General features: G+C 42.9%; 1 protein-coding gene across 5 annotated transcripts in view; it reads right to left on the bottom strand.

Annotated features, from left to right (window-relative positions):
* Window positions 1-796: 796 nt before the first annotated feature.
* EIF4E (eukaryotic translation initiation factor 4E) overlaps window positions 797-14,389 on the bottom strand; it is a 52,273-nt gene continuing 38,680 nt past the window's right edge. For 4 of the 5 annotated variants that reach the window (XM_025188231.2, XM_014577057.4, XM_006130137.5 and 1 more), the window contains 3 exons: window positions 8,955-9,068; window positions 4,938-5,077; window positions 1,095-1,840 (listed from right to left, as the gene is read on the bottom strand). In XM_025188231.2, coding sequence (XP_025044016.1) covers window positions 1,726-1,840; window positions 4,938-5,077; window positions 8,955-9,068 — 369 coding nt within the window. In that variant the 3' untranslated portion in view covers window positions 1,095-1,725. Of the gene's footprint in view, window positions 1,841-4,937; window positions 5,078-5,220; window positions 5,328-8,954; window positions 9,069-14,389 lie in introns of all 5 variants that reach the window. The other variant, XM_075929648.1, reaches the window with a different exon arrangement.

Below are 14,389 nucleotides of genomic sequence, written 5' to 3'. Positions count from 1 at the left end.
ACAGAAGTTTGTTAGGATTTACTCCTTTAAATAGTTGTAAAACTTTATATAGTAGGCTCCTCTCAGACAACTGCCCGAACCAAATGGAAATTTTCCATTGATATAGAAGCCATGCTAGCAGATTGTATAGTTCTTAATACATTTTACTTCCTTATAATACTTTTCTTTAGTGGGTTTTATTGGTACTTCACAGAGTAGCTACATGATTTTAAGTAGAATCATTCACTTCACTGATCGAGATGCACATCGTGGCCTAACAGAACACCAGAGTGGGACTCTAGAGACCCGGGATCTATTCTTAGCTCTGCCACTGACCTGCTGAGTGACCCTGGACATGTCACTCTCCCCATCTATTTTGCCCTCCATTTGTAAAATGTGGAAAACATCAATGTGCTTTGGCAACATGCTCTGAGATCTACTGATGAAAAGTGCTATTCCAGATAGGTATTTTGCTGTAGCTGCCACCTGAATCGAGAAAGATTTTGCCCTCTATCCCTTCTGACATCTCTTGAATTCTGTGTACACTGTCAAAGAATCTGCACAACACACTATGATCAGACTGACCATTTTAAGAAAAATAGCCAAATCAATGTAGTTTCACTTTGGAATATGGTGCTATTAGATTTATTAAAATTTTTAATAACCATAGTAATAAACTATAGTGCCAAACTTAATCTCTCTTGGAAGATCCACTACAATAGAAGCTACAGTAGAGACTGCCTTGTCACAAGTAGTACAAATATTTGCTGTAAAGATGGAGGAAATAAAAGGACAAATCTAGTTGTCTAAAAGACAATTCACTGTACACATTTTATTTACAGTTTTGTACACTGTCTTAATATGAATGGGACTGCTTGTCTACTTGAGCCATTTTTAACCAAAGAATATAACCTAATACAAAGTGTTAAAATACAGCATAAGATACAAAAACAGACATACTATTTCTAGTAAGGAATGTAAATTATGGTGTTACATTTAAAAAAATCCACAATTATGTTTAGGAAATCACACAAACATAGATCACTGATTTGACTGAAATGCATAAATCTGTAGCAAAGCTTTGATGTTACAAAAAACAAAAAGTTACCAAAGAATGCACAAAATTAATGTTTATTCCACCTTTGTCATATTCCCAGACCCTTCACCAATGTTACATGAGCAAAAACAAGTGAAATCAGAGTATCACTAATGTTATCAATTAGGGAAACAAATAAATTAAGTCTAGCAGCCATCAGCATAGGTTACAGCAAAGACAATGCTGTATTAAGAAAATTGCTAGAAAATTCTATTCACCGTACTCTTTCTCCAAACCAGCAAAATATGTTACGGCATACAATGCAAATGTAAAAACATAAGTAATTTTTCTTCTGTAAGGTATAGAGATGCAGTTTCTTTTCTGAATACTGTGGATAAACAAATGTTTTTGTAATAGTAATGTCCTACTAAGCTATTAAGAGAGTGGGCCAGGAAAACGCTTATGGATTTTGGGGCAATGTATACTGAAATCCTTTGATTGAATAATGGTTACTTCAGCCAAAATAGAAAAAAAATTGAACACAGAAGTACAAGACAAAGGCGAATGAGACTTCACAAATCTTAGCAACATTTAGATGGAAATCAAATTTAAATGCAGTCCACTCTGCTTTTGAAGAGGCTTTGGTTCAGCTCCCAATTCTCGATTGCTTGACGCAGTCTCCTATGAAAGAATACGTAGAAGGTGTCTTCTTAAACAACAAACCTATTTTTAGTGGTGGAGCCGCTCTTGGTAGCTGTGTCTGCATGGGACTGATAACCAATCACTATCTTTGGAGGAAGTCCTAATCTTTCCTTGTATACTCTCCTGAAGAAACAGAAAAACACCAAGAGTTTTTAAGTAACACTCTTTTAAAAAGGGGACAGTATGTCAAGTTATTTCCTTGAGACCTGCAGACATCTTAAATGCACAAAAAATAATTTTCTACTTAGAAACAATTCTGCTTAGAAATTTCTCTACTTATTCTTCTAAAAAATATCCTGGCTTTGTACATCAAAGTTCAATTGCTCCTGTTACTGATATTTCTCACTTTAAGTCAAATGTAAATTATTTCATTTATTGGAAAAATAAGCAGCAGGCTCAGATACATTTCAGAGACTAAAGATCCACCCTGTCATGCTGATATACAGCAGAAAATGTCAAAGTGTAAAGGCGTACACAATTAACCGATAAGCCTGGGCTCATTGGTTAACCTTTGTGGTTACATGCAGTCTGCCAACTCCCATGCTGTGGCCTCTGTTTAAGAGTGAGGGGGCAGGCAGGAGCCAATACATGCAGAAAACCAGCTTTTAAGCTGGCTCCCCACCAGACCAGGTCCCAAGGAACCACTTCCCCCTCACAGCAGCCCTGCACAGAGCCACAGTTAACCGTATAACCTACAGAATTTCTATCATTACAGGGTTAATTTGTAAAAAATGTTTGCATTGCTGTCAGAAACAATATAAAATTACATTGGTACAAATTGCAACTGGAACAGATATTCAGAGTGATTATTGGCAGGGCTCGACAAATCGTTGTTTCTATTCGCTTGTGGTGAGTAGATTTCAGCCATTCAGCCCATTCACTGGCGCTGCACGCATGCACAGTGCCGGTCTGGCGCATGCATGGTGTGGGGCTGGTGAGTAGATCTCGCTGTCGTTTGTCAAGCCCTGATTATTGGAATCATGACTAGCCAATTTTATTTTGACTTCTTTATCCTTGAAGAACTAAATACATTTTCAATGGCAGGAATGACGGCATACTGTTACTGGAGGCGAAATATAGGCAATATCAGTGAGGTTATGTAAAATCATTAGGGTACTTTGTGTCATCCTCACTGCTTCCTTGTGGTTAGTGTTCCATTTTGGTGATCATTTTCAAAATTTAGCTTAGTATTTTTTATACCATTCTGAGGCATCCTTGGGATGATGTCCTGGACTATTATCTCATCTGCACCAAAGTTCAGTAACTCACTGTGCCTATCACTGAAGACAACACCCCCCTCCCTCCAACATTAGTGAAAGAGATGGCATAATAATGAAGTGACTACTACATTCAAGGCAGATTTTACTGGAGTTAGTATGGTAAACTGCTCTGAATGTCAGAACAGGCAGTCAGAATGCAACTGACTAGAACTCAACATGCAACCAGGCACCATTTGTAGTTAGAAAATTCTATCAGAAAAGAAGAAAGTTTGTCCATCCAGGTAACAAATGTAAACCACTGAAATATTCAAGTAGCCACAATTATTTTGACTTTAACAACAAGAGAGTGAATTCTATTATTCTAAGATCATCACTCAATTTGAATTTTCTTGAATCTTCTAAAAAAAAGTTCCCTGTGTCTAACCAGACTTTGAAAAATCTGCAATTGCACTTTCTGAAAATACTGCAATTAGTTTTCTTTCAGAAGAGAAAATCTTTATCAAGTCAGATTTTTTTAAAGCTAACCAGCGAGAAAATCTGTATTTTAAATGTAAACTGCTAGTTATAAGACTGTCACCTACTTCAACAATATTTGCTAATAAGTCGATGTAACATTCAGCATATATCCTAGAATCAATTTTTTGAGCTCCAGGACATTTATTCCTGCCATGACTTTAGCTCCCAATCTGCTGTTATGTCCCCTTGTTCAGAATGATACATGGTAGATGACGTTTCATCTACTACTGAACCCTATTTGAACACATAGCTAGTTCTCTCTTTTGAGGTGTATGTAAAAGGGAGAGAGAGGATAGGAAACACCTTGAAAATAAACTAATATATAGTTTTCCACAGTGTGTGTGTTTTCTTAAAAGCCCCCCTCTCTTCAGTGGTCATCAGATGTCTACACATTTTTTAATTTTATTGAAAGTGACCCTTAAGCCTCCACTTCAGCCTACTGCATGCTGGTATACTAACTAAAATGCCCCTACTTGGAAAAGCTAATGAAATTTTCACCATCAATCTGCTTCCCATTTATTACTATGTTTTTATCTCCAAAAGGTCCAAGAAGGGACACTCAAATAGTTCGGACAATGTATCAAGGATCTATTTTTCTAGCTTACCAAACCACTGAATCCAGCCCACCGGCATCCTTGCAAGCTGCACTCCTACACACCACTCAAAGAAGCAAGTTACAGGTGCAACATGCACCTCTGCATGCCCGGTGGGGGAAGGGGGGCAGGGGGAGCATGTGCTGTCCTCACCCCCAGAACAATCTCACCAATGGGAGCTGCCTGGGCTGGTGTACAGCGTGCAAAGATGCACATGGCCTCCGCAGTCAGCTGCTGAGTCATGTGTGGGTATGAGGTTGACAGTGAGCCTCCCAACCAGTGCCTGCACCTGGCACCCTATCTGCACCCCCAAATCCACTGCCCCCCCCCCCCCGGCACCCTTGCCCCAGGTTTGAGCTGAAGCTGCTGCAACCCCATTCCTGCACCCAAGTTTCCTCCCATCCCTGCACCCTAGTCCTATGCCTCAGGCCACAACACCCCTTCCTTTACCCAAACTCATTCCTAAATCCCATACCCTCTCCTGCATCCCAATCCGCTACCCCGAGCTCCCTTCGGCATCCAACCTCCACCCCAGACCCTGCAGCTCTCCCATTAGTATCATGGAAGAGTATAGTCCTTGTCCACTTCCCAAATTCTTGGGAGTGAACCCTCCAACAAAAAAATATTGCCTAGCCCTGCTTTACGGGCAGGCGACAATGTATTCACAACTTTTTTTGTACTGAGTTTTATTAACTTGTTCAGATCATTTATCAGTAGGCCATTTCACAGAAGATCTCCTTCCCTCCCCCCCCCCCAAAAAATCTATGTTCCAGATTGTACCCATTGATCTCAAAATGATCAGCTTTAACATGACATCTCCTACTGAAATATCTGAATTTAAAAGATGTTTGGTATTAGACTTGATACACATGACTGTGTCCTATCACTTACCCTATATGCGTAACAGCATCCTTGTTTTCACATTCAGTTGTCCATATTGCTATTTTATCACCTTTAGCTCTAACATTAACAACAGCGCCACATACATCATCACTGTAGTCATCAAAGGACTCTCCGATAAGGCACAGCAGCTATAAAATAAAGATTGACTATTAAAGGGAGGTAAACAGTATGAAATAAAATTCTGTTTCGTAGTAGAATCTTCTATTAACGAGATAGAGACTATGTCAGAAAATAAATTTACTGTCTCTATATAAATCCATGGTATGCTCACATCTTGAATACTGTGTGCAGATGTGGTCGCCTCATCTCAACATATCTTGGCATTGGAAAAAGTTCAGAAAAAGGCAACAAAGTGATTAGGGGTATGGATCCGTTGCCCTATAAAGAGAGATTAATAAAACCGGGACTTTTCAGTTTAAAAAAAAGAGAAGATAAGGAAGGATAATGATTGAGGTATATAAAATGATTGGTGTGGAGACACTAAATAAAGAAAAATTATGTACTTATTCTCACAACACAAGAACTAAGGGTCAACAAATTAAATTATTAGCAAGTTTAAAAGAAAATGAAGAATTTCTTCACACAATGCACAATCAACTTGTGGAACTCTTTGCCAGAGTATGATGTAAAGTCTAAGACTAAAACAGGGTTCAAAAAAAAAAAAAGCTAGATAAATTCATGGAGACTTGGTCCATCAATGGCTGTTAGCCAGAAAAGGCAGGAAGGTGCCCCTAACATCTGTGGCTACATCTACACTGGGTCCTTTTTCGGAAGGGGCATGCTAATTTTCAAAGTGGGAATAGGGAAATCCGTGGGGGATTTAAATATCCCCCGCGGATTTAAATAAACAAGTCCACCGCTTTTTTTCCGGCTTGGGGAAAAGCCGGAAAAAAAGCGTCTAGACTGGCCCGGTCCTTCTAAGTAGGAATAAGAGATCCTCCGGAATAGGGCTTTATTCCAGAGGACCGGGCCAGTCTAGACGCTTTTTTTCCGGCTTTTCCCCAAGCCGGAAAAAAAGTGGCGGACATGTTTATTTAAATCCGCGGGGGATATTTAAATCCCCCGCGGATTTCCCTATTCCCACTTTCAAAATTAGCATGCCCCTTCCGAAAAAGGGGCCAGTGTAGACGTAGCCTGCTTGTCGGAAGCTAGAAATGTTATTTCCATTGAAGGAAAAAGATAAACACTCATCTCTCTATCTTTAGAGAAAGTTTATACTTGGAAAGTTTCCAATTTTTTTATTCAACATTTGTGAAAAATGACTGAAATGATTAATGGAGCTGCTGCCTATGTGTGAGTGCACAACCATCTATACCTGCATATGTGATTAGGATATGTGCTATAAATTACTACATGTTGGACCTCCCTGGTCTAGCACCCTCAGGATATGACCTGTTCGAGATGAGGAATTTTACTGGACCAGGAAAGGTCATTTCTGGCCTCCCTGCCACCAGCCTTCCACAGCTCTGGCCTAGCCACTGGGTAGCTCAGTACTCTGCTGGTCTACAGGGCTCCCAGCTGCCAGCCCTTCATCGGGGCTCTCTGGTCCTGGAATATCCATGGTCCTGCCAGACTACAGATGTTGCCAGACCAGAGTTTCAGTTTAAGAACTGTTTTTATGTTGAAATAGGGAAGTTAAATGGCCTATATTTTCTCTTTATAAAATGTTAGACAGCAATGCCATGTTTCTTTAACTTTTCATAATATTTAGGTAACAAGTAAACTAAGTATAGTTTCAGCTGATCAGGATGGTGTTATTTACATTATACTGCCTCTCTGTAGTTTTTAAATTACAACTTTCGGGACTGGAAAATGTTCTCTGCTGCAATATTTATTAGTAAAAAGATTTACCAGGCATTGGTTGGGTCCTTCATGGCAAGGGGCTGGGAGTATGCAGGAGTTGGAGAGGGAGGGTGAAGAGCTGGAAGAGTCAGACCACAGGACTGGGAAGTGTGGGGGGGGGCTCAGAGGTGCGAGTAGCCAGTGACTGCTCCCTGGGGCCAGGCTGGGGTAGCGGAGGTCACGCTGCCCAGCCAGCAGCTGCTTTCTAGAGATTGGGTACTCGCTGCCCCACTGTGGTCCCTCGGGAGTATAACTGTCCCTGCTATCACAGCTCTCCTTTTCTGTTAGTTGAGAAACAACTGCAGCAGTTCCCAACCTTATCCAGATGGGGACACATTTTGATAATTCAGGAAGACTTGGTGATCCAAGGTAATTCAAAAACTGGGGGGAAGAGGGAAGCAGAGCCACCTGAGGAGAGGAGACACTTGGCAACCCTTTTGAAATGTAATGGTGACCCATATTTGGGGAGCAACCCATAGGCTGGGAAACCCTGAACAACCACATTCCAGGCACTTCCCATTTAGCTGGCACAACTAAACCCTCATCACCTTCTTTTAAAGTTATAAGAGGAAGTGGCATACCAAATTTGGTAGTCCTAGCTCTCACTGTTTAGGAGGAGATCTTGAACAGACTGACAAGAGATGGATACACAAAAATGCACAAACGCTCTCAAATATGTAATAGATACTGTATCAGAAATAGCAATTAGCTTGAAGATACTCATATACAAGCTTTTGTGGTGTTCATGGATTTGATATATTGGACACCTCCTCACCTCCATGAGTTTCACTCAAAGCTATATGCAAAACAGTATTTGCAACAAAGCCACTTTGACCTCTTCTGATCCTTCTAAGCAGCAGGATGGTAGATACACAGGACATGACAGCAACAGATTGTGGGTGGTAATGAGGCTGTCTGGGGTGAGCAGCCACATCACATCCAAAAGTAGAGGTAGTCAATAGGTGGACTGAGACAAACCTAGATCTCCAGAGACTTTTAAATGAACCGTGAATTTATTGTCATCATATTATTTTCTCTGGAGTCTGGACTTTGATCAAGAAATTTGGACCTTAACAAAAAATAAATGGATTGCCCCTGCTCTAAAGCCAAAGTTTGTCAACAGATCCCCACATAGTGCAGTCCAGCAGAAGAGCTGGTGTAACAATTCTGCTCTGCTACTGGGGTTGGAATATGGGCAAGATTCCTATTTGCTCCTTCTGCTGCTAAGCAGCCATATCATCCCCTGAGCCACAGGCAATCGGCATAATTTAGCCATTAGACTGCCCTAAATTATACCGAGCACTGGCTTCTCGCTAAGTTGTGCTGTGTATTCCTCAGCCGTCATAGATAACATGGGTCAATATTGTACTGTCAATCACAAAACAATTCTGACAATTTTATGTTGTATTAAGATTTACTGTCATATTATTACTCATTCAGGGTAACAGTTTTGCAATGCATTAACCATAATGTAATGCTAGGACATTCTATCAAGCATCTGACTCCACTAGATTCTGAATCTATTTAGTTCTTGGGAGACAGATACATCATGTTGACACACAACTTTCTAGGAGAACCAGGAGAAAGGAAAATGGAATATTTTATGTAATTCACTAGACAACTATATTATCCCAGAACCATTTCTGAACACATAATATCCCCTACACGAAGTGAAAAGTTAATAGAGGGATCTTATTGAAAATGCTTAAGCCAATTCCCTTACATGTGTTAACTTTTAGGAATATAAAATGTAAGTAAAACAGATACATTTGTTAAGTTTAATAATAAACATTGGAGACAAGATGAAAATAATTAAACTTAATCAGTAACTGAAAACTATGACAAATACTCTAAATCACGAGTTAGAGGGATAATCAGTTGTGTGCAGAATTACCTCTATGATTGTCATTGAGCACATCCTAACAGTTCCCTTTTTTAAAAGCATTTGCAAGTCACCTTTAAACGTAATATGTAGCCTTTTATTCTTGCCTTAATTCAAATGACATGTTCGAGCATCATTAGTGTATCTCGTGTTTCACAACAATATTTTTGTAAGAATAGAAAGCCATGAAAGATTTTAGCATTGCCAAAGAGGAAAACCCTTGTAATTAGCCATTAAACATAAGAATCTTAAATTTTAAAATGCAGTGCCATAGAGCTTACTGTCTCTAGCCAGAAACGATCAAGGTCATTTCGTCTCTGCTGCTTAGTTAGTGTAATAAGCCATCGTCCTCCTCGTTTATTTTTTTCATCTTCCCACATTGGTTCAATCCCATCCTATGAACATACAATAAGTCAATGAATAGCAAAATACCTCCTTTGTCTTTTTACACCACATAAAAGAGGAAGTAACATTTAAATCACAACACACAGGACACAATTTACAGTTTGAAAATAATGAGATTTCTACCCACCAAAGTACCTTATTGTAGGGCAGAAATGCTTATGACTAAAAGCAAGACCAGTTTCATGGTAAGTAGTGATGGAAAAATTTAGTAACTGATATATTAACAACACTGAGTAGCCTTGTGCCACCTTAGACATTAACAAGGCCTTCCTCTGATTAGGTATGTTAAATTTCAATTAATCAGCCAATTGGAATAGTCAATGGAATTTCCATCAGCTACTCAATTAGTCAATAAGGGGAGGCGCTCGCTACCCCACTGTGCCTCTCTTTGGAACATATAGGAACCACTCAGTGATCTTGTATATTTCAAAGGGAGCGACACAGTGGGTTCCTTCTGCCTCTCTCTCTCTCTCTCTGTAATGTATATGAGCCTCCCACAGCTTTTATATATTTCAAAGGGAGAGAGGCAGTAGGAACCTGTGCCAGTGGGAAACACAGCAGTCCCCGCTGGCATGGGTTCCCCTCTGTGTCTCTTCCTTTGAAATGCCTGTGGCTCTTGTACATTCCAAAGGGAGAGGAGCAGCAGTGGGAACAGCGCTAGCAGGACTGTTTCAATCCCTGCTCGCGCCGTTTCCCCACTGTCCCCCCTCACAGAGCTGGTGCTGGGGGTGGGTGGGGGAAAACCAACTTTTAAGTTGGCTCCTCCCAGACCAGCTCATGCTCCCCCCCTTGCTGTTTCTCTGATACAGACAGCATGAGGGGGGCAGGAGGGGGCAACAGAAGAGCACGCGGGCCAGATAATGCTAATGAAGCACGGGATATTTAAATCCCCGCTTTATAAGCAATTTCCATCGCCTACATTTGCATCCCTAGTTCGAACTAGGGTGCAAATGTAGACGTACCCTAAGTTGCCACAGGACAAGGGAGTTACTCACCTCGTGCAGTAACGAGTGTTCTTCGAGATGCGCGTCCCCGTGGGTGCTCCACTCTAGGTGAAGGGTCGCCCTGAGCCGCAGATCGGAGCTTTGTAAAGCAGTTTCCCCCCTGTTGAGCCACGCATGCTCAGAAGGCGTCTCGAGCCCTTCCTGCCCTCTGCAGCGCGCGGCTCAACCCCCTCCCTTTCAGTTCCTCATCTCCGCCCGAGTAATTTAGACTCCGTGCAGAGGGGAGGAAGGGAGGGTCGTGGAGCACCCACGGGGACACACATCTCAAAGAACACTCGTTACTGCACGAGGTAACTCCCTTTTCTTCTTTGAGCAGTGTCCCCGTGGGTGCTCCACTCTAGGTGACTACCAAGCAGTATTCAATATATGGCTGGAGGGAGCAGGAGTCAATGTTTAGCGGTAGTAGAGAGCACCGCTGTAGCTACTGCTGAGTCATGTCTAAGTTGCGGTAGGATTGCATAATGTTTGGCAAAAGTGTGGTCTGAAGACCAAGTTGCTGCTCGGTAAATATCCCTTAAGGGGACATTGTTCAGAAAGGCTGTAGAAGCAGCCGTGGCTCGAGTGGAATGTGCTCTTGGTGGGCACTGTAGTGGTTTATTGCCCAAGGTATGACACTTGACTATGCATGTCGAGATCCATTTTGAGATTCGTTGTGATGATAGAGGTGTTCCTTTTGAACGTTCAGCGATGGATATAAAAAGCCTTTCGGATTTACGAAATGGTTTTGTTCTTTCCAGGAAGAAGGCGAGAGCCCTCCGAATGTCCAGGGTATGCAGAGTGGCGTCCTTCTGTGATGCATGCGGTTTTGGGAAAAAGGTAGGTAGTACGATCGGTTCATTGACATGGAATTCTGTACAGACCTTTGGCAGGAATGTTGGGTGAGGTCTAAGTATGACCCTATCCTTCGTAAAAACTGTGTAGGGGGGTTCTGCCATTAATGCTCCAATTTCACTCACCCGTCTGACGGACGTGATAGCTAATAAGAAGCAGACTTTCATAACGAGAAAGGGGAGTGGTACTGTAGCCAGAGGCTCGAAAGGAGGTCTGGTGAGTTGGTGGAGAACAAGATTTAGGTCCCACAAGGGGGGTGGTGTCTTATAGGGTGGGTATACGTTGTGGAGCCCTTTAAGGAATCTTTTAGTGATAGGATGGACAAATATGGAGAAGCCATCAATGAAGGTATGGAACGCTGTTATTGCAGAAAGATGGACCCTTAAAGAAGAGATTGACAGTCCTGACACTTTAAGGTCTAGAATGTAGTCCAAAATCGTATTTAGTGGGGCGACACGGGGTTCTACCTTGGTTCGCTGGCACCAGTGAGAGAATCGTGTCCATTTTTGCAGGTAAGTTTTTCGAGTGGACTGTCTCCTACTGTGGAGGAGGATGTCCTTCACTTGCTGAGAACAAGGATTTTCTATCTCCGAGAACCAGAGAGTAGCCAAGCCTGAAGGTGTAGGGTGTGGAGCTGTGGGTGCAGTATTGTTCCATTGCTTTGAGATATTAGGTCTACACGGTGAGGTAGCAGGTAAAGAGGGTGAACCGCTAGCCTGTGCAGGTATGGGTACCAAGTCTGGCGGGGCCACGACGGGGCTATTAGGATGACTAGGGCTCCGTCTCTGCGGATCTTGCGTAAGGTTTTTGGGATTAGCAGTATGGGGGGGAAGGCATAGTGTAGGGGGGCTGTCTATTTGATTAGAAAGGCATCCCCCAGGGAATGTTTGCCAAGTCCTGCGCGTGAGCAGAACTGGGGGCATTTGGCGTTCTGGGTAGATGCAAAAAGGTCTATGGATGGCCATCCCCATTGGTTGAAGATTGAGTTTGCAACCTCCATGTGTAACTCCCACTCGTGATCCAAGGTGAAGTTGCGGCTGAGTGAATCTGCTCTGGTGTTGTTCACCCCGGGCAGGTAGGATGCTATCAGAGTGACATGGTTGCGGATGCATGAGTTCCACAGGCGGATAGCTTCCGCACAGAGGGAGCGGGAGCGGGCTCCGCCTTGCCTGTTTATATAGAACATTGTGCAAATGTTGTCCGTCAGGATGCAGACCGTCTGATTGGCAATGTTGGAGGCGAAGTGTGCGCAGGCATTCCTTACTGCCCGTAGTTCGAGGAGGTTGATGTGTAGTCGTGCCTCGGATGGGGACCACCTTCCCTGAACCCCTTGATTGTTCATATGTGCTCCCCATCCAAGGAGGGAAGCATCTGTGGTAATCTGTACAGTGGGTTCGATCTGTTGGAATGGAACACCTGTGAGGAGGTTGTTCGGTATCGTCCACCATCGTAAGGATGCAAGAACGTTTGGTGGACTAGTCACTGTCTTGTTGAGGGAGTGTCATGACGGTATGTACACACTTGCTATTCAGAGTTGGAAGCATCGGAAATGCAGACGAGCATGGTGGATGATGTAGGTGGTGGAAGCCATGTGACCCATTAGTCGGAGACAAGTAAGAGCTGTAGTGGTAGGAGTTGTAAACATTACGCTTATAATTTCTTGTATAGTTATGAAACGTTGTCGAGGTAGGTATGCTCGGGCTGTGATTGAGTCCAGACGTGCCCCAATGAACTCCATATTTTGAACTGGGTGCAGTGTTGATTTGTTTTTGTTGAGTAGAAGGCCTAGACGATTGAGGAGGGATGTGGTCGTACTTATCATGGAGGCGGTTTCATCCTGTGTTGAGCCCTTTAAAAGGCAGTCGTCTAGGTAGGGGAATATGATGACATTTTGGCGTCTGAGGTACGCAGCGACAACTGCTAGCACCTTTGAAAATACCCTCGGAGACGACGAGAGGCCGAAGGGGAGGACATTGTATTGGAAATGATCCGGGCCGAGAGTAAAGCGTAGATAGCGTCTGTGGGCAGGATGGATAGTTACATGAAGTATGCATCTTGTAGGTCGAGGGCTGCGAACCAGTCCCCTTGATTTAGCGCAGGAATGATTGTTGTAAGTGTGACCATTTTGAAGCGTTGTTTCCTGAGAAACCTGTTCAGTTTGCAGAGGTCTAATATGGGCCTCCAACCCCCCGTTTTTTTCTCGATCAAGAAATAGTTCGAGTAAAACCCTTTCCCGTGAAAGTCTACTGGTACTCTTTCTATGGCTCCGACTGAAAGGAGTCGATCGATCTCTTGTCTTAGTAGAGTCTCGTGAGAGGGGTCCCTGAAAAGGGACGGGGTAGGGTAGGTGGGGTAGTGGTAAATGGGATAGTGTATCCTACTCGAATTATGTCTAGAACCCAGCGGTCCGATGTTATAGATTCCCATTGTGGGAGGAACGGCCGCAAACGGTGGGTAAACAGATGGCCATGTTGCATTATTGCTAGATCGTGAGGGAGGTATTGCAGACCCTCGACCACCACTTCAAATTTGCTGCTTGGAGGACTGGGCAGTTGGTGGGCGGCCTTGATTAGGTCGCCTTCTCTGAGGTCGTTGCCTTGGCCTAGCGTCCTCATATGGTCTCTGTGGTCGGTTGTATTGCCCATATCTGTAGCGATTGTACGTGTTATATGGGGTGTATCGTCTGCGTTTGAAAGGCGGTGTGTACATGCCCAGTGTGCGAAGTGTGGTTTTCGAGTTCTTACTGTTGTGTAGTATTTTGTCTGTAGAAGTTGCAAATAATTTTTGTTTATCGAATGGTAAGTCTTCTACTTTGGGCTGAAGTTCTCGGGGAACTCCAGATGACTGTAGCCAGGAAGTTCTGCGCATGACTATCGCCGTAGCTGTAGTCCTAGCTGCTGTGTCAGCAACATCCATTGCCGTTTGGAGGGCAGTGCGAGCGATGGTATGGCCTTCGTGGACTATTGCTTTCAAGATAGCTCTTTTGGACTCAGGGAGATGTGGTATCAGTTCTCCCAACTTCGAATAATTATCAAAGTCGTGATTCACTAAGAGGGCAGAATAGTTTGATATTCTTAGTTGTAGGGTAGAAGAGGAATATATCTTTTTGCCAAAGAAGTCTAGCTTTCTATGGTCTTTGTCCATATTGCCATTCTTGTATTGCAGTACCTTCGCTCTTTGTTGTGCAGATTCAACCACTAAGGAGTTTGCTTGTGGATGTGTAAAAAGGAAATCGTTGTCTTTTGGTGGAACGAAATATTTTCTGTCAATCTTTTTGTTAGTCGGTTGGATGGATGCGGGTGTCTTCCACAGATCCTCAGATGTTTCCATGATTGCCTCGTCAATTGGCAGGGCAATCTTACTGTGCAATGTAGGATGCAGGTTCTTTAACAAGTGATGTTGTTTCTTTTGCACTTCTTGTAGGGAGACATGCTGACTTGTTGCTACTCGCTTGAATAGTTCTTGAAACTGTTTGA

The sequence above is a fragment of the Pelodiscus sinensis genome, chromosome 4 (genome assembly GCF_052426305.1).
Source record: "Pelodiscus sinensis isolate ZL-2025 chromosome 4, ASM5242630v1, whole genome shotgun sequence".
Taxonomy (NCBI): domain Eukaryota; kingdom Metazoa; phylum Chordata; order Testudines; family Trionychidae; genus Pelodiscus; species Pelodiscus sinensis.
Note: the sequence above shows the minus strand (reverse complement) of the source record. Positions and strands in the feature narration are given on the sequence as shown.